The sequence below is a fragment of the Vulpes vulpes genome, chromosome 6, assembly GCF_048418805.1.
Source record: "Vulpes vulpes isolate BD-2025 chromosome 6, VulVul3, whole genome shotgun sequence".
In the NCBI taxonomy this organism is placed as follows: Eukaryota; Metazoa; Chordata; class Mammalia; order Carnivora; family Canidae; genus Vulpes; species Vulpes vulpes.
This window is the reverse complement of record NC_132785.1, coordinates 47,542,820-47,568,545: the sequence shown is the minus strand read 5'-3', so window position 1 is coordinate 47,568,545 and position 25,726 is coordinate 47,542,820. Positions and strand designations below refer to the sequence as shown.

At 41.5% G+C, this 25,726-nt stretch overlaps 1 protein-coding gene across 8 annotated transcripts in view; it reads right to left on the bottom strand.

Moving 5' to 3' along the window:
* MBNL2 (muscleblind like splicing regulator 2) overlaps nucleotides 1–25,726 on the bottom strand; it is a 161,933-nt gene that overhangs the window by 50,921 nt on the left and 85,286 nt on the right. For all 8 annotated transcript variants that reach the window (XM_026003648.2, XM_026003650.2, XM_026003644.2 and 5 more), the window contains exon 3: nucleotides 4,768–4,932. In XM_026003648.2, the coding sequence (XP_025859433.1) occupies nucleotides 4,768–4,932 (165 nt within the window). The remainder of the gene's footprint in view (nucleotides 1–4,767; nucleotides 4,933–25,726) is intronic.

Sequence of the window (25,726 nt, the reverse complement as noted above, 5' to 3'; positions counted from 1 at the left end):
TTCATTTTGCCAATGGTTTCTTTTGCTGAGCAGAAGCTTGTTTGAAGCAATCCCACTTGTTGATTTTTGCTTTTGTTGCCTTTGCTTTTGTTATCAAATCCCAAGAATCGTCGCCAGGATTGATGTCACCACCTATGTTCTCTTTTAGGAAAGGAATTTAATGGGTTCAGATCTTCCACTCAAGTCTTTAATCATTTTGAGTTAATTTTTGTCCATGGCAAAGAGAATGGTCCAGTTTCCTTCTTTTGCCTGTAGTTGTCCAGTTTTCCCTGTACTATTTATTGAAGAGACATTTCCCATGGGATATTCTTGGCTCTTTTATTGTAAATTAATTGACTATATATGAATGAGTTTGTTTCTGGACTCTCTGTTCTGTTATATTGATCTATGTGTCTGTTTTTATGCCAATACTGTACAGTTTTGATTACTACAAACTTTGTACTATAGTTTGAAATCAGACAGCATGATGCCTTCAGCTTTGTTCTTTCTCAAGATTTCATTGGCTATTCAGGGTCTTTTGTGGTTCTACACAAATTTTAGGATTATTTATTCTAGTTCTGTGAAAAATTCCAGAGGAATTTTGATAGGGATTCTTTGAATCTGCAGATCATGTTGGGTAGCATGGCTGTTTTTACAATATTTATTCTTCCAATCCATGAGCATGGAATATCTTTCCACTTATTTCTGTCTTCTTCAATTTTTTCATCAATATCCTATAATTTTCAGTGTATAGATATTTTACCTCCTTGGTTAAATTTATTCCTAGGTATTTTATTCTTTTTGATGCAGTTATAAATGGGATTTTTTTCTTATTTTTCTTTCTCATAGTTCATTATTAGTGTATAGAAAGATGACAGATTTCTGTGTCTTGATTTTTGTATTCTGCAATATTACTAAACTCATTTATTAGTTCTAACCACCGATTTCTTTATCTTGAGTATACCCATGAAGGTTGTGTGTTGAGAGAGGAAGCATGCAGTGGGCAAGGAAGGAAAGAAAAGAAGAATTACTGTTATATCCTGTTAGGAATTAGGAAAAGAAAAACTTCCAGGAGGAAAAACGGAAGGAGACTTTTAAAATATAGTGAATTTGAGTTTTTATTCACTCAGTAAGTATTTATTGGTCCAGACAGTATACCAGGACTCTGTGTGCACATTTATTGAACTTAAACCCAAATGGAAAGAACAAATAAAATTACAATTTATTTTTATGTATTTTTATGGATAAGCAGAAATGAAAAGGCCTCACTGGTAGTGATGGAGATTGGTGGTGGGTCACAGGGGATGGATTTGGAGTCCTTCTGGATAAGAGGAAGCTAACATGTAAAGAGCAGCAGGATACTTCCAGCAAGGGCCAAGGCCATGAGGCAAGCAAGAGCTTTGTGTGTTCACAGAACTGAAAGTTCTGTATGGTTTCAGGGAATACAGAAAGAGTGGCCCATGATGATTTGGTGAGCTGATGGGGACCAGACCACAGACAACATTCTAGATCATAGTCATGGTTACATGTTTAGGCTTTGTCTCTAATGAAATGGGTGAGTACTAATGGGTTTTAAGTAAGAGAGCGATATGATGCATTCATGTGTTACAAATATTCCTCTGGTTGCTGTATGCAGAATACACTGGGATAAGGCAAGAGTGGAAATTGACAGATTAGAAAGGAAATGCTTCTAAGGTATTTTGAATAGAAGACTGATGGAGGCTCAGATGAGGGCTTGGGGAGGTAGAGAAAGAAACAGACTTGAAAGCAGATATGACACGCTGATGAACTGGATGTGAGAGAATCTGTTTAATTTTGGTTTTGAAACTACTGGTTGCATTTACTGAAATGGGACCATTCGGGCTTGAACACATCAAGTTCCTGTGAGAAATTTAAAGATGAGTCCAGTCGGAAGTTAGATATTCGAACTTAGGGCTCAGAAGAAAGTACTGGAAATATAGATTTGGGAGTTCTCAGCTTACAGGTGATTTAAAGCCATGGGAATGGATGAGATCATGAAGGAGAGGGTCAATACTAGAAATGTCCCATGCTGGGAAGCTCTACATATAGTAGAGGAACACAATGGGCAACGTCTCCAGCCCTTTCCCAAGGAGGAAGGCAGATTAGAGAGGAAGGAGCATTCCACAAAGGAGAGGTTGATTATATGGATTGGATATGGCTAAGAGTTCATACAAACACATCAAAAGCAAAAGAGACTAGTGCTTTAGCAATATTGTGGTCACTGGTGAGATCATCAAGGGACTAGCTTCAGGGTAGAAGGAAGCTAGGAGGGAGTGGAAAAAATATCCATAGTTTCTAGAGAAGGTTAGCTTAGAAGGGAACCTAAAAATGGAGTGATACTTGCTACTTGTGCTTATCAGTCTATTTGTCTTACGTAATTCCTGCATATATTAGTTTCTTGTGGCTGGTCTGACAAATTCTCAGATTTGGCAACTTAAAACAACACAAACTTACTCTTTCATTGCTCTGAAGGCCAAAAGTCTGAAGTCAGTTTCACTGGGCCCCAATCAAGGTACTGGCATTTGTTGTTCCCTCTGGAGGCTCCAGGGAAGAATCTATTCATTGTCTCTTCTGTCTTCTGGTGGCTGCTGGCATTCTCTAGTTCGTGGCCTCACCACCTATCTCTGCATTTGTAAGTAACTGCCATTCCCCTCTTCCATATGTGTCAACTCTCCCTCTGCTTCTCTCTCATAAGGCTGCTTGTGCTTGCATTTAATCCAGGAGGATTGCCCCATCTCAGGATGCCCCATTTCATCATATCCGCAAAGACCTGGATTTCTCATAAGGTGACATTTACATGTTCTCTGTACCTTTCAGGGCCATTATTTGGCCTGTTATACTATATTAGGCCACCAATTCATTCCTAAGACTGAAGTTATTTGTTTGTAGAGTTCGTGATTTTTAAGTTTATCACACTTTTTGTTCGGGGACTTCTTAGTACTTAAAAACTTTTATTGAAATATTTAAATGCAATATTCCTTTTTCCATAGGCAAATCATGGTTATTAACTTCTAATTAATATTTGAGACAATACATAAACATAACTTTCAAAAAGAAATTCAACTTATTTAACAACGGGAGTGGAATTTTCTTATTAACATTTGCCATTATTAGGTGCCAAGGTCAATCTTTATAAATTCTAAATAAATAAAAAATGAATGATTAAAATGAATGACATAGACACAGAATGCAGTGCTACTATGTTGACCTTGGTGGTTCTAAATTCATTTCTACAGACACTATTTAATATGGATAACTAAATTATTTTAGCTTTAGGTAATTTAATAAAATAATTTATATGTGTACATCAATAGAGAGCCATAAATTATACATGTATCCGGTTCTAAACAGATCCACTTAAATGCCTATATTTGATGTTAAGTGTACTCATAACTCTGTCTATGCTGTCCTCATATCGAGGCTCAGCCTGATTCACATCCTTTGGGATATACTCATCCTTTGAGATATACTCACTCTTTGAGATATACTTATTTGGGACCTTCTCCAAGCAGTATTTCCTGCCTCATTCAAAACCATAATTCCCTGTGTCTTAATCTTGTTTTGCCTGTCTCATGACTGTCTAATTCCAAAAGACTGTATTTCATTTATGTTGAAGTCCCCAGCACCTGGCATTTTTTCCCCCTCCCTGGGCAGAGCTGGGTCCTGGCTACTTTGTGTCACCATTCCTGAGCAGAAACGTGGAGACAAGCAGAGCTGCTAACAATCTTCCCTGATTCACTCGGTCTTCCAGGACCGTTCCCACCCTCTCCATCTCATCACACACTCAAGAAAGTACATCTCTAGGGTAGCTATCCTTTTTAATTCAGCACTTTTCAATAACATAGACTTTTCACACAATAAAGACTAATTTTTAAACAACAGTCTTTTGTGTATGTACTTCTTTATAAAAGCAAATTTCGCTCACTTTACTGGCTTTGTGTTTTTTTTTTTTTAATTAGCTTGTTTTTAACAAATAATTCACAAATGTAAATGAAAATCCACTGAAGCCAAATGCACTCCTTTCCCCCAGGGCCTCATTCCTAAAACAATTTCCAGACCTTTAAGGAAGTACTTGCAAACACTGAAATCAAAGAGAAAATATTACACAATATATATTCAAAGATGGAACTCCCTTGAGCATTTGATCTTGTGGTCCTGGTCACAGCTGAAACACCCTTTGCTGGCCTGGTGGCTAAGGCAGCCTTCTCCGGGGGTGCCTGCGGGGTTTTTGGAGGAGTAGACTGCAGAAAGCTTCTCACTCAGAATGTCTGAGTCCCAGTGCCCACCCCACTGCTTATGAGCTACATGACATTGAGTAAGTCATTTAAATTCTCCGGTTTCTCCCTTTGCTCATCCTTAAAACGATGCCATTGAACGAAATAGTCAATCTGCTGGGTTGCCAACAACATATTCGGCATCGAAATCTCTCCTTTACATAGATCATCACTTCATGCTCTAGACGAAAATGGAGAACACTTTCCATTCTGAGATGGTCCCAGTGTGGAGTTTACTGGTGAGCAAGAGTTGGAGGGACACAGATTTCCCAGACACCGCTTAGAAAATTCTTTGCCTACTGTTTCCCCCAACACATTTTATCCATTTAAATAATTTCAAAAACCCAATTTTCAGCATCCATTTAGCTTACAATGCTATTTGCTTTCATTGTGACCAGAGACAAGAGTCGAGGGAGGCCATTTTAGGTCAAAGTGGCACTGCCTGCACCAACACTTGAATCATCAAGCCCATCATTAGATGTGATGTACTCACCACTGGATGAAGTGGGGTTCCTGGAAACATAAATTGCATCTGCTGGGCAAGCATCGCTGCAGCAGTTTTTTGCTGGATCAAATTGTTCCTCCCATTAATTTCTAGTTGAGTTTTTAAATGTGTTGGAGGATGAAGATACTTGCAGTTCTCTCTTGAACAACGGCCCTGCAAAATGAATGTTTTGATTTTTAGGGCTGTTAAGAGTAGCTTTCATCTATTATCAACCATTTCACAACTGCTTCATGTATACAAAGGCAAGGATCCCCTGCGTGTGAGTGTGCCTGTGCACGTGCACACAGGTGCTCACGTTGGAACATACGACAGATTTGGGACATACACAGAATGAATCAGGCATCAGATGATTATCACCCTTGCTCAAACCTGTTCAGTGGATAAGTGTCCTGAGATTCTTTTGCTGTTGTTTTTTCTGATGGATTCCAACTCTGACAACAGACTCTAAAGAAATGTGAGTGCTAGGACTAAAGGGAGACCCCTCTCCTCGGCAGTATAGAAGGCAACCAGAGGAGCATATTTATTGGGACTTACCAAAAGCAGTTCTTGAAGTTGCCCTATGAGGGTTTGTGTGTGCTGGAGTGATGACCGAATATAAATAATTAGGTGCCAAATTTGTGCTAATTTGTGCTAGTGGGGAGAGTAAAAAGAACTTCTTGAGATCCATGTTCTGGATTGGCTGAAGATATCCCTAATTCAAATCACTGAAAAAGAGGCAATGGTCACATAGGAGTGGGTATTTCTTAGTAATAGAAGCATTAGTGAAAAATTCCAGGCATATACTCAGATAATTACCTGCAGCTAATTAGTTTGGTACCCAAAAGCTGTTACCCCATGTCCCTGCCCCACTCCTATGACAGTAGTATCAAATTTAATGCCACAATATGACACAGTTAAGAGTGTTTATGGCTAATGTAACATGTTGACGTTAAAGTTGGCACAGCAAAAAAAAAAAAAAAATTAGGTGACAGGTGTGCATAAAACCAGCCTTGAAGAGTAATTGCAAATGTAGCTTTCATACTCAATTCCCAAGTTTTCAGAATTACCAATCGAGAGAAACATGTTGATGTGTGAATTATGCAGTTTCTGGAGAAAGAAGAGCAAACTGTGCTAACCAGTGTGAGTATTATCATTCCCTAAAGAATTAGTCTATTTGCAACCAAGAAAAGAGAATATGGGTTTGTTTACCAGATATAAAAATAATTTTAAATGCCAAGCTTGGTGGATCTGGGGAAACAAATTTGTTTATAGTCATCCTAATTCTAAACATCTGGAGTTCTCACTCCGTTTCCTGCTAATTTCAGCTGCACTTTTGGCAGTGAAGGCTCCCTATCCCGTGTGAACCTTCCCCCACCACCGTGGAGAAGGGCAGATGTCAGTGGCAGGCTTAGTTCTGGTGGTATGGGCTCATAAACTGATGCTGTCCTGAGGCTCTACTATTAGCATTAGAGATTGTGTCACCCTCCATAGGTAGGACATGGGCAGGTACCGAGGACATCAGAAGGAATTGGTACCATTTCTGCTAATAAAATTCTGTAACAATAGTTATATCGCAGTATGTCTCCTTGGTCTCAAGCTCATATTGTGAATGCATCATGCAGCTTCCTATGTGTGAAACAGCCATCCCAGGTCAACTATTGCAAGGTCTCTCATAAAGACACAGGTAAACTGGATCTACAGTGAAAAATAATCTAAATCAAAGAGGCCCAGGAATCCGTCTTTTTCTCTCTCCATCTACTTTTCTCCACAATTTTGGGGGGATAGTTTTTATCCTGACTTTCCTTTGCTCTTTGTTTTGTGATGTCCCCCCTTGACAATTGCTGACTTTGCAAAAATTGAATCTCTAGGAAGGATTTGCACTGGGCTAGCTCCCACAACACAGGTGTGTGATCAGTCTCTAGAGTGCTGCCTGTATGCCAAGTGCCCAAATACACTCTTGTCATCCAGGATGGGAGGTGGTTCATGGGATACAACACATAGCTACTGCCCATCAGCAGGGGTAGGAGAGGATTAAACAGAATGATATTTCTTGTACAGAAGATATGCACCCCAGACTTCTCTCTGACAACGTCAATCCACACTCAAGGCACAGTCACTTCACCTGGAGGCTGACACCCAGAAAGGCTCAAGGAAACAAGATACCTTATAGGCCTGTGTGCACAAACATATGACTGGTCCTAATGAGGGCATTTGGGAAAGGAGAATACCATAAAATGGTGATCGAATTTGTGAAATGTCTACATTTCTACCAGTTTGGCTCTTCAATTTTGCTCATTCATATAACTGTCCCTTTGATTCACTAGTCTTCTAATGTAATCCTTTGTAGCTACATGTACAAATTTCGATTAGGCTAGAAAAATATGGTTTTCTTGTAAATGCTATGATCTCTTGATACAACAGGGACACTTAAGGAACTGTATAAACTATTTTCAGCCAAGAGAACATGATTTACAGCACTGAATTACTAATTTATTGATGGAACCTTCTTTTTCATGGGAATTAATGCAATTTCCCAGTGTTCTTACTTACACACTCAGACTAAGGCATATTATTGATCACCCATGTTGGAGACAATCTATACATGGTTATCTCATTTTCCCCTTACAACAGCTATAATGGTCCCTATCTTATAAAATAGCAAATGGGCTCAGAAATATTAAGGAATTTTTCCGAGGTCATATAATTGGTAGGTGGAAGAGCTGGATTCTAAACTCATGTCTACCTGACTCAGTGACATCACTACATGAAGCTATTAATTAGCAATAGCTAAAATCTAGAAAAGATAAAAATCTAGTGTCATCCTTGATAAAATAAAATGGGTGCACCTATATTACATAATAATAAGGATGCATAATACAGTTTAAAATATAGTAAAATACATATGAGAGTTTGGAAATGGAAAAAGATTATTTGCCTGCATCTATCCTTTTGTAGGAGGACAGAGAAATGTTTAAGTTCACAGGTTCTGGAGGCAGACTCCTGGGCACATAATTTAGTTCTGCTCTTTCCTATCTGTGTAACTGTGAGCAAACTACTTGCATTTCTTGTGCATCAGGTTTTTTTTTTTTAAAATCTGTGTTTTCCTCTAAGGGCTGTTGTAGTATTCAATGAATTAATGTATGCATAAGCTTTAGAGGTACATATGCCTGGTATATAGTCAGCATTGAGCAATGTTGTTAATATTACCAAAGAAGGATAAAATATTTGTATATGATTTTGTTTACAGGAAGTGCAGATCACAAATTTAGTTGTATTCTGACTGTCTTCTTGGTTCTTCCATAAAACAGTTTTGCTTCAAAACATGATGAAAGCTACTTAATTATACTTATTCAAGTATTGTATATTTAAAATTATTTTCAGTTCTCTGGGGTATTTCTGCAAGTACTCACATTTAAAGAAAAAGCCCTGGGGCGCCTGGGTGGCTCAGGTCATGATCCTGGGGTCCTGGGATTGAGGCCCACATCAGGCTCCCTGTAGGGAGCCTGCTTCTTCCTCTCTCTTTGCCCCTCCCCACTCATGCTCTTGCTGCCTTGCCTTCTCTCTCTCAAATAAATAAAATCTTAAAAAAAAATAAAAATAAAAAATAAGTGCACAGCCCTGCACTGTAGTTCAATCTAGTATTAATATTGTGAAGTGTGTTGCACCATGGATGTGTCTTGAATACTAATTCAAGAACTGGGAAAATCTAGGCCGAATTTTAGTAAAGGATCCTACAGGATTCTAAAATCCTAAAGGAAAAGCAACTGTCAAAATATAACAAGCTATTTGACACAGTAAACAATTTGTAAGGAAGTTTTGTTAAGGCGTAAGATTTGTCAGGATATGCATCATTGCACAAAACTGCTGATTATCATAGCAAGTTGTCATAACCGAATGGGAGAGGGCAGCATGCACAAATGTAAAGCATCTTTGTATATCATTGTAAAACACAACAGCAGCATCAAAAGTAGTGTCTCCCGATTTTAGTCCAAGAAATAAAGATAAAAATGTCTCAGAAAAGTCTTCCTGTGGCCTCTAGGATTGATTTTGTTTTATTTCAACTCTCCCTCTCTTAGTTCTTGGTTAAACCCTGTGTCTGGGGAAGTAAGAAAAGTAGGATCCAGGATCTAGAGAAGGGGACGGCACAGTTTCTGTGGGATAGAGATGGGAGGGCGCCATTGGCGAAGTCCATGTGGAGAGTCTTATGGAAATCAAACACTGGAGCCCAGGCAAAGGCAGGCAGATGGGCCCATCTGAACAGCCAGTGTGGGGATCAAAGCTCCTGAGACATTCAGGTGCTCTGCCCGCCCCTGTGGTGGTACAGAAACAACCAGTCGTCTGGATCACATTCCCCATTGTTCTCGGTGTACTTCCAGGCTAGTACTCATTCATTCACTCATTCAACATTTACTGAGCTCTCACTAGGTGTGTGCCAGGCATTGTGACAAGAGCTATTTAGACAAAGCCAAGCAAACAGAAGACATGCTGCCTACCTTCCTGAAAGCCTGCAGTCTAGTGTTAAAGATGTGTGTTAACCAAATAATGACACAGATAAATGTATAAGAGAAGAAAAAATAAAACGAGACTGAAATCAGAGTGGGAGACAAACCGTAAGAGACTCTTAATCATAGGAAACAAACTGAGGGTCACTGGAGGGGAGGGAAGGTGGAGGATGGGATAACTGGGTGATGGGCATGAAGGAGGGCATGTGATATAATGAGCACTGGGTGTTATACAAACTGATGAATCACTGAACTCTACCTCTGAAACCAATAATACATTACATGTTAACGAAATGAATTTAAATCTAAAAAAAGAAGTAAACAAATGTATAATTATAAATTGTGATATGTGTTCTGAGTAGAATGCTGAGAGAGAGTGGTGGAAGATGGTCAAAATTGAAACCGGTTGGTCAGGGATGGGAGCTGAAGAAGTGACATTTAAACTGGGACCTAAAGGATAAGAAGGAACGTGGCAAGGCAGAGAGCGATTGGTGCCCAAGTGTGTGTGTGTGTGTGTGTGTGTGTGTAGGGGAGAGAATACAAAGTGAGAATGAGAGGAAGAGAATGTGAGAGGAGAATGTGCTAGGTGATTGTACCATCTGGGGACAAGCTTATCAAGTTTCCCAAGGCTGGAGGATGGAAGGGGTTGTGGGTCGGAGCAGGTGTGAGAAGACAGGAAACAGGTAGCAGACTGGAGCCAAGGGGATTGAACCTATTGCCATAGCATTCTTCAGCAGGAGCAGAGCCTAGTCTTACACTAATTACATGCAAAACTGCACCCTGATTACTAGGCTTTATGCTACTTCTATTTATTACTTTCTCTACTTTTATGATAGCTTGCATTATGTGGAGACTACTTATTTAAAAACAAATGCAGAATTCTTATGGAGTCTAATAGAATTTCTGCAGTTTATTCTACCTTCAAAAATAATCTCTATCTCAGGAATATTTAGATTAGGGAAGATGGTTAGAAGTGAGCCAAATTAAGTTTATTTTATTATTATTTTTAAAGATTTTATTTATTTATTCATTCACGAGAGACACAGAGGCAAGGGAAAAGCAGGCTTCCCGATGAGCAGGGAGCCCAGTGCAGGACTCGATCCCAGGACCTGAGCCAAAAGATGCTTAACCACGGAGCCACCCAGGAGTCCCGAATCAAGTTTATTAAAGTGACCATGGAAGATTTGAATACAGAGCACCCATGCTGATTCTCACCAGAATGTGGAAAGATGCTACACTGTAATCTGTAGTTGGCCGAACAACAGATTGGAGCTATCAGAATTACACGGCCTTGCATTACATGGCGTGGGATCGGATAAATGCAGCCAGTCCTGGCTAAGAAAAGATTTCAGAATCAGGTCGGTGTGAGGGGAAGAAAGCATAATTGGAAAATGAGATTTTCTAAATGCTTATTTTAAAACAAGCAATTTTTAGAATCTTTTTCTAGTATGCTCCTAATTGAAAAAGTCAATTAAAATATGGAAGCTGAAAAGAAAACAGATTAATTAGGGGATTGTTAAAGGGATTAGCAATAGGAGTTCTTGCCCACAGGAATAGCTAAAGGAATACATCCCATTTGTTTTCCATGGGAAAAGCTATGGATTTTATAGGATGTACAACTCAAACAGTTAATAGGCCCCTGCTGTATGTATCACTTCGGGATAATTTGAATTGTGTCTTGGTGGGGGCTGACTCATTGATCAACAGACTCTACAAAGGTCCTTCTGGAGAAGAATATTTCCGGTTGAGGTTCAGGGTGACTGTCTGACCCCCTGAACTCTGCCTCTACCAGTTGGGTCTTGGCCACTCACTGCTCTTAGGATGTGATAGTGTTTTGGAGCTAGCAGGCCAAGCTGCGGCAGGGCAGGTGCCGACTCTGGTGATGGAGAGCAGATATATGTGCTCTGAACGTGGCCTGCAGGGAATGCTTGAGTCCAGGAATCTGCCTTGCACCCCAAAGTTGGCCATGGAAGAGGCTCTCAGATTCCTCTGCATTCCATGTGTGTGAGACCAGCTTAACAAAATCCTGATGTGAGGATCGATTCTCGTCCCAGACATACATTCCTGAGACCTGTTCTGTCTTGGAACCTCTCTTGGAGAAGCAGTTTGAACTAGGACTTTGGCTCCATTCCAGCTTTGCTGTTCTTGCCATGGGGCTTGGTGGCGTCTGGTTGCCACATCTGGAACATGGGAACCACAATAGTTCCTACCTCTAGACTCCTGGTAAAGATGAAGAGCTCATGCACATGAAGTGTTGGAACAGTTTCTGGCACACTGTAAGCCTTCTGTAAGATTTTGGTATTTTTACTCTTAGCATCCTCATCATTACTACTACTAACCAATGTCTTTGCTACATGATAGAGAAAAATAAGTGGTATTAAAAACTACCTCTCTAATCCTAGTTCAGTGTCTATCCCTGTGCTTCCAGGAGGTAGGAAGCTCTTTAACCCTCTGTTACTCTTGATCTCACGATCAGCACCAACACTGGCCATTCCTCTCTTCAGAAGAGCCTCAGATCTCTTTCTCTTTGATATTTCTCCTGCCGAAACTTGCCAGGGCTGATTAACATGGCATGACTCATCCAGAATTTAAAGCAAACAGGCATTACACAATGGGAAAATCCTGGAATTCTAGTTGTGGCTTCATCCCCAAATACTTATACGAACTTTTACAAATCATTATAATGGTCCTTGTCTCAATTTTCTCATCTGTCAAATGGGGGCAATCATATTCCCCTATCTCAGCTCCCTCTGTGGTTGTGACAGCTCAAGAGGCAGCAAAAGTTGCTCGGAAAACACAGTAATGTGCTACACATCATCTATTCCACATCCTTTTCCTCTTGAATGTTCCTAATCTAGTAAAAGGGGAAAGCTCCACATACCAATAGTTACAGTAAAGAGAGACACTTGGGACTTACTTGGCAACAGCCTCGGCATGTTGGGAGAATAGTTGAGAAGTCTACGTGACAGACCAGGCATGAGGCATGCCGGCAGAATGGTGAATTAAGTCAAAATTGATTAAGTCTAGGAGGATTTATTAAGTACCTACAGCGTACACAGCTTGAAAGTGAGAAATTCAACCAAACAGACCACCATTTTGGTCCTCGTGACATCCAAGTCATCCAGCAGACATTTCTAAGGGACTGAACTGGCTGGGAGAGTCACAGCCTATGGTTTCAGGAACTCTCAAGTTTTTTCAAAGTTGGGTGGGGGGTAAGGAATAAAAGCCTTGATTTGACCAGGTGAGCAGATTTGTACTGGTCTATCATTTTAATGGGTCTAAGTCAGGTGGCAAAAGCCTGCGTTTAACATTTGGCCTGAGCCTTCTCTTCCTCCTGCAGCACATTTCCGGAAGGATATGGGCAAGTAAAAGGGAATAAAATGGTTATTCACATCAGGGCCTAATTTATAACATTAACTATGCAGCTAATATAGCTGTACTCTAAGGCAAGTGACAGATTAGGCTTTTAAGCTTCTTTTGAATTTAAATAAACTAATTGAACCACATGAGCTCCTTGTATTATTAGTTCCAACTACATAATAGAGCAAATAAAATACAACCACAGAAGGACTTTGGAATTAGAGGAAACTGAATTCGGGGAATCGCTACAAGCAAATGATAACCAGAACTTCCATCAAAATGAGCAGTTGCCCGGATCATCAATACGATGTATGAATTTAAAATAAGCACTTTCTCTTTATTAGTAATTTAGCTCAATTATATTATAGCTTATCTTTTATAGTCTATGTATGTAATACTCTTTGGGTAAAAAGCATAAAAATACTGTACTTATTAAAGGCAGATTAAAAAGGGCATATTTACGATCTGATTTTCTCTTTTCTGGAGAGTGTTCCTTTATCCCTCACTCCCATGGTATGGAGGAAACGTGTGGGAAGATCTTGGGAAGACTGGAGAAGTGGCCAGATGGGGAAACTAGGGAAAAAATCACAAATGCTGATAGGCAGTTACCAACACCTCCAATTTTACCCACCGCCAACGACTGCACAGCTATGAGTTCGGGGAGGTGGGAGAGGAGGAAGTCTCAATCACATTGAGTGGATGAGAATGACTGGCTCAAGTGATAGTGGGAACTGTAGTTTAGTTTGCTTTTTCTTTCCAGAAAACCCCGGAACCGGCATTATGTGTCATTCTGCTGCTACACCTGGAGTATAGGGTGATGTCCAGAGCCCTCCCCCATGGATAATGTTTTTACCTTCCTTAGAGAGTGCTTCAAATGCTTCTGGGTCTCCATCTGTTATCCACAGAGGGCTGGGGGAAACTTAGAGCCATCACCAGTGCTTTGTGAATAGATTTGGGACTCAGGACCAAAATGCCAATGCACCTGCCCCATTCCTTGTTTCTTTTCTTTTTTTTTTAATTTTTGGTTTTTAATTTTTAAATTGAAGGATAATTAACATACGGTGTTATATTAGTTTCAAGTGTACAACACAGTGATTCAACAATTCTATATATACTCAGTGCTCATCATGTTAAGTGTACTCTTCATCCCCTTCATCTGGCACTGGCAACCTCATTTGTTCTCTGTATTTAAGAATCTGTTTTTTTTGTTTGTCTCCTTTTTTCTTTCTCTCTTTGTTATGTTTCTTGAATTCCACATATCAGTGAAACTGTATTCTATCTGTCTTTCTCTGACTTATTTTACTTATTATACCCTTTAGGTCCATGCCTAGATCGGACCAGGGATAGGCAAGATTTCATTCTTTTTTATGGCTGAGGAATATTCCATTGTATATCTATACCACATCTTTAGCCATTCATCTATCAATGGACACTTCAGTTGTTTCCACATCTTGGCTACTGTAAATAATGCTACAGCAAACATAGAGGTGCATATATCTTTTTTAATTTGTGTTTTTGTTTGCTTTGGATAAAAACCCAGTAGTAGAATTATTGGATCATATGGTAATTCTATTTTTAGTTTTTTTAGGAACCTCTATACTGTTTTCCACAGTGGCGGCACCAATTTGCATTCCCACCAACGGTGTAAGAGGATTCCTTTTCTCCACATCCTAACCAATACCTGTTGTTTCTTGTGCTTTTGATTTTAGCCATTCTGACAGGTGTGAGGTGATGTCTCATCGTGGTTTTAATTTGCACTTCCCTGATGATGATTGATCTTGAGTATCTTTTCATGTGTCTGTTGGCCATCTGTAGGTCTTCTGTTGAAAAAATATCTATTCAGGTCCTCTGCCTATTTCTTAAATTGGATCATTATTGTTATTATTTTTGGTGCTAAATTGTATAAGTTCTTTATATGTTTTGGATAGTAACCCCTTATTGGATAGATCATTTGCAAACGTCTTCTCCCATTCAGTAGGTTGCTTTTTTTGTTTTGTTTGTTCCTTCCTTGTGACAACTGCCTTATTCCTTAAAGCACTGCTGGTGAGTGCCATTAAGAGCTAATTTTGTGGAATGCCTGGGTGGCTCAGTGGTTAAGCATCTTCTTTCGTGCTTTCGGGGTCCTGGGATTGAGTCCCTCATCGGGCTCCCCTCAGGGAGACTGCCTCTCTGTGTGTCTCTCATGAATAAATAAAATCTTTTTAAAAAGGCATAATTTTGTAACCATTTTAAGTAGGCAAAGCATAAAAATTGATAAACAAGGAAGAAAGACAAAGAGGGTTGTTTGTAGTTTGCCATTTCAAAGCATGTTTAAATCTTTATTTTTAAATGGATTTTGGTTGCCTCTCCAGTTTTAGTTTTTCCTACCATTTTTGTCTTGTGATTGGAAAGAGCTGTTTGTCAGTTCTAATTCAGGAGCCACACCCTTTTTTCACTGGTCTTTCCAGTTGAGATGTTAACTGAAAATGTGCCAATGGAGAGAATCAGTGAGACCAAAAATTGCCCCTGCATTCACAAGAGATTTAAAGAAACTAATTTCTGGGCATCAGATGCTTCATTTGAAAATTATTTTATCTGCTGGAAGGTGAATGTCTTTTGTCGCAGGGGTACATGGTGAGTGTGGATTGTGAGAAAATACCAACATAACACAAAACCAGTTTAGCAGCTCTTTGACTTCAGAGTGTCTAGATTTCCTAACATCACATTCATAGATGTGTGTATTGCCATGGCCATGGGTGAAACAGAAGCTCTATGAAATATTAATATCACAGCAGTAAGAATTTTCCTGTGGGGAAGGGCACATGTTTCTAGTCTATTTATTATACTTCTCCTCAAAGTTCACAGTACAGAGACACTTACACAGAAGGCTCTCCATGCATATTATCAAATAATTGTCCTTTCTTCTGGTTGACAAATCTTATTGAGCCACTTTGAAGTGCCATGCCCTGTGATTATATATATATATATATATTTTTTTTTTTTTTTGAGAGAGAGAGAGAGAGAGAGAGAGAGCAAACAGGGGGAAGGGCAGAGGGTGAGGGACAGAGAGAATCTTAAGTAGGCTCTGAGATGGGCATGGATCTCACGACCCTGAGCTTAAATCAAGAGTTGGATGCTTAACCGACTGAGCCACTCAGGTGCTCCCCAAGCCCTGTGATAATAAATGGGCAACTAAAACAAGAGTGACCAATGCCATGAGAGGTGGAATTCAGGGTGCCGTGTGGATACACTGTAGGGAGCTCCAACTAGTTTAGGGGCCAGGGATGACTTTAAAGGAAGGTACATTCCACAGTTAAGCCAAAATCTCCAACTGATTATCTAGTTGGTTGTATGTGGAATGGGGGATGAGTAGGGAGGAAGAGTTGGCAATTTGGAAAATGAAAACAATCCAAACTCCTGTGGCAGTTAAATTCCTCATAAAGGCCTTCACACATCACCTGAACAAAGTAAATGCTCAGTAAATACTGGCTGCCATTTTTATTCTCATTGATGTTTAGCAATTCCAGAAGCTGGCTACTGTGACATCTATCTGAAGACATAAAATGTTATTATACATCTTCTGTTATTGTGTAGTCTTTTACAGTCTGATCTGTAAACCAAGCAGTGAATCACCTACCCCCCGCCCCCCCCCCCCCCCACCAAGTTGTTCCTGGAATTGGGACTCAGATAGGCCATGAACCTTAATGGCTGATGTTTAGGGGAGACAGTCCTATACAGCTGTGCCATTTATCAAAAGACAAGAAGTACTATCCCAGTTAGAAAACAGCTGCTGTCACAAGCGTCAGGTGTTTTCCTCACTTCTTTGGTCGCTCCAGCCACTCCCCGGAATCCTATACACACCCCCGCACACATACACTCCTGGGAATCAAAGCGTTAAATCTGGCATAGCAGGGGGCCTCCCTGACCTAGCTTTGGTGCAATCTGACTGCTCACTGCCCACCTGGGAGGTATTTATTTTAACATATTTTACACATCACACCTGATTATAAATATACTTGTGACAAAGCCAGAGTGCCCTAGCTGCTGGTGTTGGATCTGGGAAGGCTGTTCCAGAAGGAGGTGAGAGAAGGGTGGGTGAGGAATGCATGGAAGCATGGGGAAGGGGTAGGCAGCAAGGGGAGGAAGATTAGGAAAGATACCAGGGAAAAGAGGAAGACTGAGTGAAGAAGCTCTGTAAGAAGATGGCAAGACAGAGTGTCCTTTCAAGAGTGCATCATTTTTAGCAACACAAGAAGAGAACACTTCTCTCAGGCTGGTTTGCATGACTTGGTGGCACGGGATTGGCCAGCAAACTAGACTCCCAGAAGCAAGCTGCACTTTGTTCAGGAAAAAACTGCCTGGGAAGGTGTAGGCATAGCCGCCTGTACCACTGCTTGCTGGAGGAGAAGCTGAACAGCCACATAGCAGAAGTGTGGAAGCTCATCCCTCTGTCTCCTTAGGGCAGAGCACATGCTTCTGTTCCTTTATTCATTCAACAAACATTTTTGGAGCATCTGCTCTATGCCAGAAACTGGGATGGAATTATGCACAAGGTACTAAGAAGTGGTTCGACCCTTAACAAAAATAGCTAAGGCTTATGTAACGGTGCACGTATCATGTACCAGGCAGTCTCAGAGTGCTTTTCATAGATTATACTCTGATCTTCCATGCAAGATCTTAACAGAGGCACTGTTAATATTCTCATTTTATGGAATATGGAATATGGGAGGTACATGGGGTAACTAACCTCGCAGGGTCACACAGGTAGTCATGGCAGAGCCTGGCCGCCAAGGCTGCTTTCTGCAGAGCCACTATTAAGAAACTTGAAATCCAAAAGAACATTTGTATCACACCTTTGAAAAGCATTATTGAGACACAGTATCTTATTACAGCTTCACAACATTCCTGTAATATGGCACCCTAATTTAAAGGTAAGGAAAATGAAGCTTAGAGGGATTTGAAGCTACTTTCCAAGGCCAGGTCAGAGTCAGCCAGGACTAAATTCTGGTCCCAAGTTACAAAAATGTGTCCCCCCTCTCCACTGCCACTGGCAGTCAGTGGAAGAGCTTTGGTTAACAATTTTTTTTTTTTGGCCTAACATACGAAAGATGTGTTTAGAACAGGATTAGCAGCCTTGTGTGATAATGGATATTGGGGAGGTGAAGTGGAAGGTCAATGTTATCATCCCAGAAGGATAAGCCCCTGTACCTAGAATGTGATTTTATTTGGAGATGGGGTCTTTACAGAGCCATTGAAGTTCAGATGAGGTCATTAGAGTGTGTCTTATCCCAGTAAGACTGGTGTCCTTATAAAAAGGAGAAATTCGGATACAGAGAGAAACTTATACAGGAGGAAGATAATGTGAACAGACACAGGGAGAAGTTGGCTATCTCTATGCCAAGGAACGTCTGAAGTGACCAGGATCTGGGAGAGAGGCCTTGAAAAAAATGGTTCTCTAGGTCTTCAGAGGGAGTATGGCGGTGCAGGTGTTCCTTAATTTCAGACTTCTAGCCTCCAAAACTGTGACAGAATAAATTTCTGTTGTTCTAAAGCCACCCAGTTTGTGGTTCTTGTTATAGCAGCCTGAGGAAACTAATACAGTGACCCATAAGAAATGCAAGATAATGTTGCATTCCGTGAGACTGGAGGCTTTGCCAGCAAAAGACCCTGCTATCTCCTAACACAGAGATTTTGTTCTGCGAATGTGTATTCTAACTTTTTTCATGAGATCAGGCAAGAAGATCCCCTTTCCTGATCAAAATCAAACTGGAACAACCCCTAAATCCTTCACAAGCACAAAGATTTTTCTACAAATGAAACTAGCCAGCTTAAATGCTATCAGATTTTTCATATGGAAGATTTAATAGGAGAGATTTATTTTAGTAAAAGACAAAATGTTTCACTAAAGAACTCATTAGTAATGCATAAAGGCCTACTGAGTCTCTGAAGATCCATTTTCAAAGAGAAATGTTGGGATAATTTTTATATCCTGATTACAGAGAAAGACTTGATAAAAATTGTCCTTGATATTAAAATTGCATGGGATGGGGGAAGGGAGAATCATTCAGTGAAGCAGGAGGGAAGTCAAAGAAAATGTGTAAATTTGGCCAACGTTTTGAAGTTGCTTTGACAAAGGTCGATATGCATTTCTGTGGTCTCCCTCATGAAGCGAGGCACTTTGATGCGCTGAGGAAAAGTGGTAGAGAAGAGGGTAAGAGAAGGGGCCTGCTATGTTCAGCTCAGGTTTGCTGTTATTCCACCCTCCTGCGCCCCTTACCTGTTTATTTTAAATAAGATTTTTATTTATTTATTCATGAGGGACACACAGAGAGAAAGAGAAAGAGAGGCAGAGACACAGGCAGAGGGAGAAGCAGGCTCCATGCAGGGAGCCCAACATGGGACTTGATTCCGGGTCTCCAGGATCAGGCCCTGGCCTGGAGGTGTCGCTAAATCGCTGAGCCACCCAGGCTGCCCGCCCCTTACCTGTTCATTCATTCCTGGGCTCCTAAGAAAAATCCTGTACTGAGATCAGGTCTTTCCCCAGGCTGCTAGTGACTCAGTATCCCCAGTATTGATGGCTACATGGCGATCCTGATCCAAGCTACAACTTTCTGCCTTCTTCTTGACCTTATTCATCCACTGGATGTCCCAGTTCTTATATTCTAGGGTATCATGAAGCTTCTCTCTTCACCTCCAATTTCAAGGTCTAAGAACTTGTCTTCATTCAGGATCCTTCCCTGATGGGAGCTCTGCTTGGCCTCTGCATCCGGAAAACTCTGCCCCCAGGCTGGGGTCTGTGGCCTACTAGGGACAACTGTTCCTCATCCACACACCCACCAAGGATCATCTTTCTGGGTTTGCCCCCGCTGTCACCCACCCTTAGGGGACAGATGCCCTGCTAAGTTTTCTCAGACTTCTTGCTGCTGAATGTTTCTCCAAAGTGTACCTAGGAGGGTAGAGTCTTTGAGACAGAACTCTTGGGCTCAGGGACAGCATCTCCTTGGTCTAGAGGGCAGAACTATCTTCAGAGTCTGGGGTCCCTTCTGGTCAGATTTAGCCAAACACTGAAATATGACATTTCTTCCTTTCCCTCTTAGGACCTCCCCATAACCTGTTTATGGAAGATGTATTTTCTATCAGGGAACCCCAAATGTTCCCCATGCTATTGGTTGGGTACTTAAGCTTCTGAGAGTCCAGAAACTGCTGGTCAAATTTATGTATAAACTGAATCCACCCATTATTTAGTGAACCTCGTGCTTTTTTAAAAAGATAATTACTTATTTAATAATACTTGGTAACATTTATCAAATGTAGGTTTATTATTATTGACTACTTATTATATTAGCCAGGCACTGTGCTAAGTGTCTCATGCATTGTCACAGGCAGACCTATGAGACAGGGAGGTACCAGTAATACCTCCTTGATAGCTAGTTAGGAGAACTGACACCTGGGGAGACTGATGATCTTGTCCTAGGTCAAACAAGTAGTAAGAGAACCCAGAGTTCATCCCAGGCAGTGTGACTCCTGGGCCAGTGCTCTTCATCACTGTGCTTCTTTCACTTGTTCATATAATCATAATAAATATATGTTTATTGAATGCTTATGATATGCCCAGCATGGCAAGTGCTTTAATAAATGAACTTTTTGGTATTCATAATAAGCCTCTGCAGTAGGTCTTATTTATATCCGCCTTTTGCAATGTGGAAACCAAGGCTCAGAAAGGTTAAGTCATTTGCCCAAGGTCACACAGCTTAGTAAGATTTGAACATACTTAGGCTGACTCCCAAACTGCCATGCTCTAAGAATATAAATTATTGGGGATCCTTTGGGTCAAGTCATGATTCTAGGGTCCTGGGATCAAGGCCCACATTGGGGATCAGCAGGGAGTCGGTTTTCCCTCCCTGTCTGCCTCTCTCCCCACTCATGCTTTCTCTCTCTCTCTCTCTCTCAAACATAAATAAATAAAATATTTTTTAAAAAAGAATATAAATTATTGATTTCTACTATATGCATGGTATGATGCTAGGCCCAAGTGAATACAAAGATGAAAAATAAATTGTTCCTATCTTTGAGTAACTCTAGATATGTAGATTTGCAATGCATATACACATGAATAGAGAAAGGGAAGAAACCATAGTAATAAGTAGTAGTTAAGTCTAGTATTAGCCAAAAGGATCTACGTAACGTTTCATAAATCATTATGTTCTCACAAATCCAATTAAAGTGATAGAGTACATTTTATAAATATGGTTGAATTATAATACATCAAACTAATAATTGAAGGGGACAACCAAATTAGGCCACTCTCAGCACATCTCTGTGTATGAGAGCAGCAGGATGACCACTAACAGTCCCAGAGGCTACCCTCTGATGAGGAGATTGCAAGCTTTTGAAATCAGGAGGTGAGGCCCTTGGATTTCAGGGAGATAATTAGATTATACATATATCAAACTATAGCTTAAGAATTATGCATGCAAGGCAGCCCGGGTGGCTCAGCGGTTTAGTGCTGCCTTCAGCCCAGGGCGTGATCCTGGAGACCGGGGATTGAGACCCACGTCGGGCTCCCTGCATGGAGCCTGCTTCTCCCTCTGCCTGTGTCTCTGCCTCTCTCTCTCTCTCTGTATCTCTCATGAATAAATAAATACAATCTTTAAAAAAAAAGAATTATGCATGCATGTGTTAGACATGTATCTCTGCTTTGCTTATTGAAAAAGCCTATAACCCCAGCAGAGGGCAGTTTCCCCAGGAAGCGTAAGGAGGGGAGCTCTCCACCTCCTTTGGATGACTCCAGCATGAAACTTCTATCTGTCCAGGATGCAGAGTCTGACACTTCGTGGGGACTACTGAGAGGTTTTAAGCTGTTTTTACAGGACCAGTATTTTGTTCATTTTTATCTACTCAGTTTCACCTGGTTGATTCTGTGATCGATGGCAGTCCATAGCTCTGGAACACTGAATTTTACAGGACCACTTTACCCTTGTGATTGGTGCCTCATCCACCACAAAGCCCTTAATGGGGTTATCTGGCCCTGGATATATGGCCATTAGGTCTCCTGCATCACGGCTAGCTTTTCATTCCCATGCTACTTTCAGGCCAATGCAAGCCCTTGGATGTGGCCTGACACTGACAACAGACCCTCATCCACCTCCCCTCCAGCAGCACTCTGGCCTTCATCCCAAACTCACAAATACCCCTGTCTTCATGGAACTTAGCTTCTAGTTAGGACAGACAGGCAAGAATAAATGAGTATTACAAATAAGTAAGTTATAGAGTAGAATGTGCCTTTCTTTCTGAGGGAAAGAAAGGTGAGGTAAGTGGGATGAGAGTGCTGTAGGGGGGTGGGCCTCCCTTTAAAACTGAGTAGGCAGGGCCAGCCTTACTGAGAAGATAATTTTGGAGTGAAAACTCAAAGGGAGTGGAGAGCTGGGTATGGCCTTTGTCTGGGAGAAGCATGTTCTAGATGGAGAGGACAAATGGTACACAAGCCCTAAGGAGGAGGCATGTTTGGCATGTCTAAGACCAGTGAACCAGGAGGTGTACCAGGAGCCCATGCACCTGGTACCTTGAGCCGTGGAAGAGCTAGAAAGGAGGTTGGAGAAGTAACAGAAGTTTGGTCATGGAGAGCCTTCTAGGCCATTGGAAAGCCTTTCTTACTTTGAAGGAATGGAGATTTTGAGCAGCAGAGTGACATGACCCGACATTTTTGGGAATAGACAGGTGGGCCAGAGTAGTCCCAAGGAGATCAGCTCTGCTCAGCAGTCATCCTGGGAAGGAACTATGATGCTTAGACCAGGCTGGTGACAGTGGAGGCAAGAAATGGTAGGTCCTGGTATACGTGGAAGGAAGACCCAACAGGATTTTCCAATGTACTGGGTATGGATCGTAAAAGAGATCAGCAAAAGGACAGTAAGGGTCTGGGTCTGAGCCACTGGAAGGATAGAACTGATAGCAACTGAGATACAGAAGGCATTGTTCAAGCAGGTTTGGGGAAATGGCAGGAGTTGTGTTTTGGACACATTAAGTTTGAGATGCCCATAGCCTAGCAAAGTAGGGGTTTCTAGCAAGCAACTGTATACTGGAATCTCAATTTCAGGAGAAAGGTGTGATCTGGTGATGCACATTTTGGTAGGTCTGGGCATGTGAAAGCTATTGATGGCCGTGAATAAACCTCCTCAGTTATATATAGCCCTGGGTGCATTACTCCTCCCTCTCAGGACCCTGCAGAAACTCCATTCCTTCCTAAATCATGTCCACATGTCCTTCTCTGTGAGCAAGTTGTGACAACCATGTTGTCAGGCAGAGAGCTTCCTTTCCAGGCTCACCTCCACTAGAACCATGCAGCCTTGACCCAACTCCAGTCAAAGCTGGGAAACCCAAGGCCCAATGACTTCCTGCCTTCTCTATGATTATGTTCAAGTTGTTTCCATTCCTCTTTTTCCCTATTTCAAATGATCCAAATTCCACGTCCCTTCCAAGGCCCAGGTGAACTGACCTTCTTCCATGTGAACTATTCTCCAACCACCCTTGAGAAAGTGTCTTCACCTTCCCTGCACTTCTCGGATAGTGCCTTATACACTACACCTGTTCTTATCATTAGGATTCAGTCTCAGGGCTTTCTCGCAAGCTGCTCCTAAGGGGAAGCTCTCCCACGTGCCTCAGAAAAGTCAGTAATGGAGAGCACAGTGCCTGGTAGAGACATGTACACCATCAGTGTTTGCTTAACAAATGAATATTCGGAAGACACAGATTTTGTCAGGCCAGACCCTTGTAAACCTTGTGGGATGAGATCTTGTGGTAGGGAGGGCGGTAGGAACAGACAGAAGATGATTTCTACTGCTTCAGAGGCCACTTCTTCCCATTTAAAGATCCTTAAATAATACCAATCCACACTGGAATCTAATAGAAGTGTAGGTAGTAGGCTTATTTTTTTCTCTATAAGGACAAAAATACTATTGCAAGGAGTTTTAAAATAGACTCAATGTGTTCCCTAAAATTAAAATGCCAACAGGCATGTGAATTTCTACTTTTACCAATAATGCAAACAGCTACAAATTAATACAAACGATTAACATATATGAAAGAGCTTTCATTTTCACAGAGGCTTGCTATACGCCAGATGTTTTACCCTGACCCTCACAACAACTCTGGAGTTCTGTATTGTGAGCTTTCTTTCACATATTGAGTGAAGAGAGAGAAGCAACTCACCTACATTGAACAGCTTGTCAGGGTCACAAAGCCTATAGGTGGTAGAGTTAGGATTCCAACAAGCCTCTTGAGAGCCAAGGGCAAAGCTCCTTGCACCTTGTCATCTGGCCTCCTCCCCCTCACTGGGAAGCCCCCAACCCTAGGGTTGTTGACTTTAGTGTCTAACCTGCTGATTTTCTCAGTGGAAAAGAGATGTCATGGCAGATGCTTCTAATCATCAAGTCCCCAGACAGAATTCACTACCATGTCAGTCATTCACTCAATGCATATGTATTTAATACTTCCTCTGTGGCAGGCACTGCTCTCAGCACCAGAGAAAGAGTAATGAGCAAAACAGGCAAGAGTCCCTACCCTCAAGGAGCTTCCATTTGAAAGGGGCAGGAAAGACACTAAACAAAGTCAGTGAGTAAAATGCAGAGTGAGTATAGTGGTGATAAATGCTAGGGAAAAAAATATATATATGCAAGGGGCAGAAATGAGTGGGTGGATAATTTTGCAATTTTTGTTGGGGTGTCTGACAAAGGTCTCAAGGAGAACTTTCCAGGCAGAGGAACAAGTCTGGTAAGAGATCGCAGGAACTGCAAAGATCCTGAGACAGGAGTGTACCTAGAGTCTTCTAGAATAGCAACCAGGACAGCGTGGCTGGAGCAGAGCAAGGGCAAGAAGAGTAGCTGAGACTGGAGAGTTGAGGGGAGGGAGGTGACCCGAGGGTGCAGAACCTTATGGGTCGTCAGAAGGACTTTGGCTTTCACTCTGATTGAGATGCAAAATCAATGGAGGGTTAATGCACTGGACGATATTACCCAGAGGTTTCCATGTTCTTCGCAGATTTTTCAAATGTATTAGCAACTTTAATAAATTATGAGAAAGTGCATTATGTCAGACTCCCAATCACTAAATATTGCTGATCTCATACATATCCCCATTTAGCAGCACTGCTCTTGTGATCAAGCAGCAGGCTTGAGGCTGGGGCATCATGATGGGCTTAAATACTAGAGGCCCAGGAATGGGGGCCACCATATCCCCAGCATGCCAGCCCCCAGACCTGTCCCGTTCTCCTCCTTGAAAGGAGACAGCTGGCTCTCCGCAGCCTCCACCTCAACCTCAAAATCCAAACAGCTGGGGATGGATCAGGCCATCCACACCAGGTGGGGGTGGGGGGCAGGGGGATAAGGCTATCCAGCAAAGGCTGTTCAAGCAACAGGCTGCAGATGCTCCTCTAGAAGAACAGCAAGAGGAGGGGATACCTGGTGGCTCAGTGGTTGAGCATCTGCCTTTGGCTCAGGTCTCGATCCCAGGGTCCTGGGATCGAGAGCCTGCTTCTTCCTCTGCCCGTGTCTCTGCCTCTCTCTCTGTGCATCTCTCATGAATAAATAAATAAAATATTCAAAAAATAAACAGCAAGAGGAGAAAAGGTCTTTCTGACCACTCAGAAAAGTCCTGGTCAAACTGTGCCAACCTGATTTACAGCTTACAACAACAAAAAAATCATCCTCAAATCTCATTGCCTCCAGTTTTACCCTTCTGTTTAATAAGATTTTTTTTTTTAATTTGATGAGTAGCCCACAAAGGGAATATTGACTATTCAGAACATGGGTTTCTCCCCCTGTGAAGGGGCCCGACGGTGTATGGAGGGAGGGCAGGCGTACAGCTGGGTGTGTGGAGAAGAGGAAAACAGAGAAAACCACTGAAAATTTGCCTCAGGATAATCATATTGACGACTCAGTTTCAATTTTCAGGATTTAAAGTGAATACACTGGACCTACCTGTAGCCTGACAAATGTCAGGGTGCTGAGGCATTACAGCTTTAGAACTCAGGACACAGCACAGGAGTCTCCATCTTTAAGCTCGTGGCCCTGAGACAGGGCCATTTGCTTCTATTTAACATACATGCATGCAATTCCTTTGTTTTTTTTTTTTTT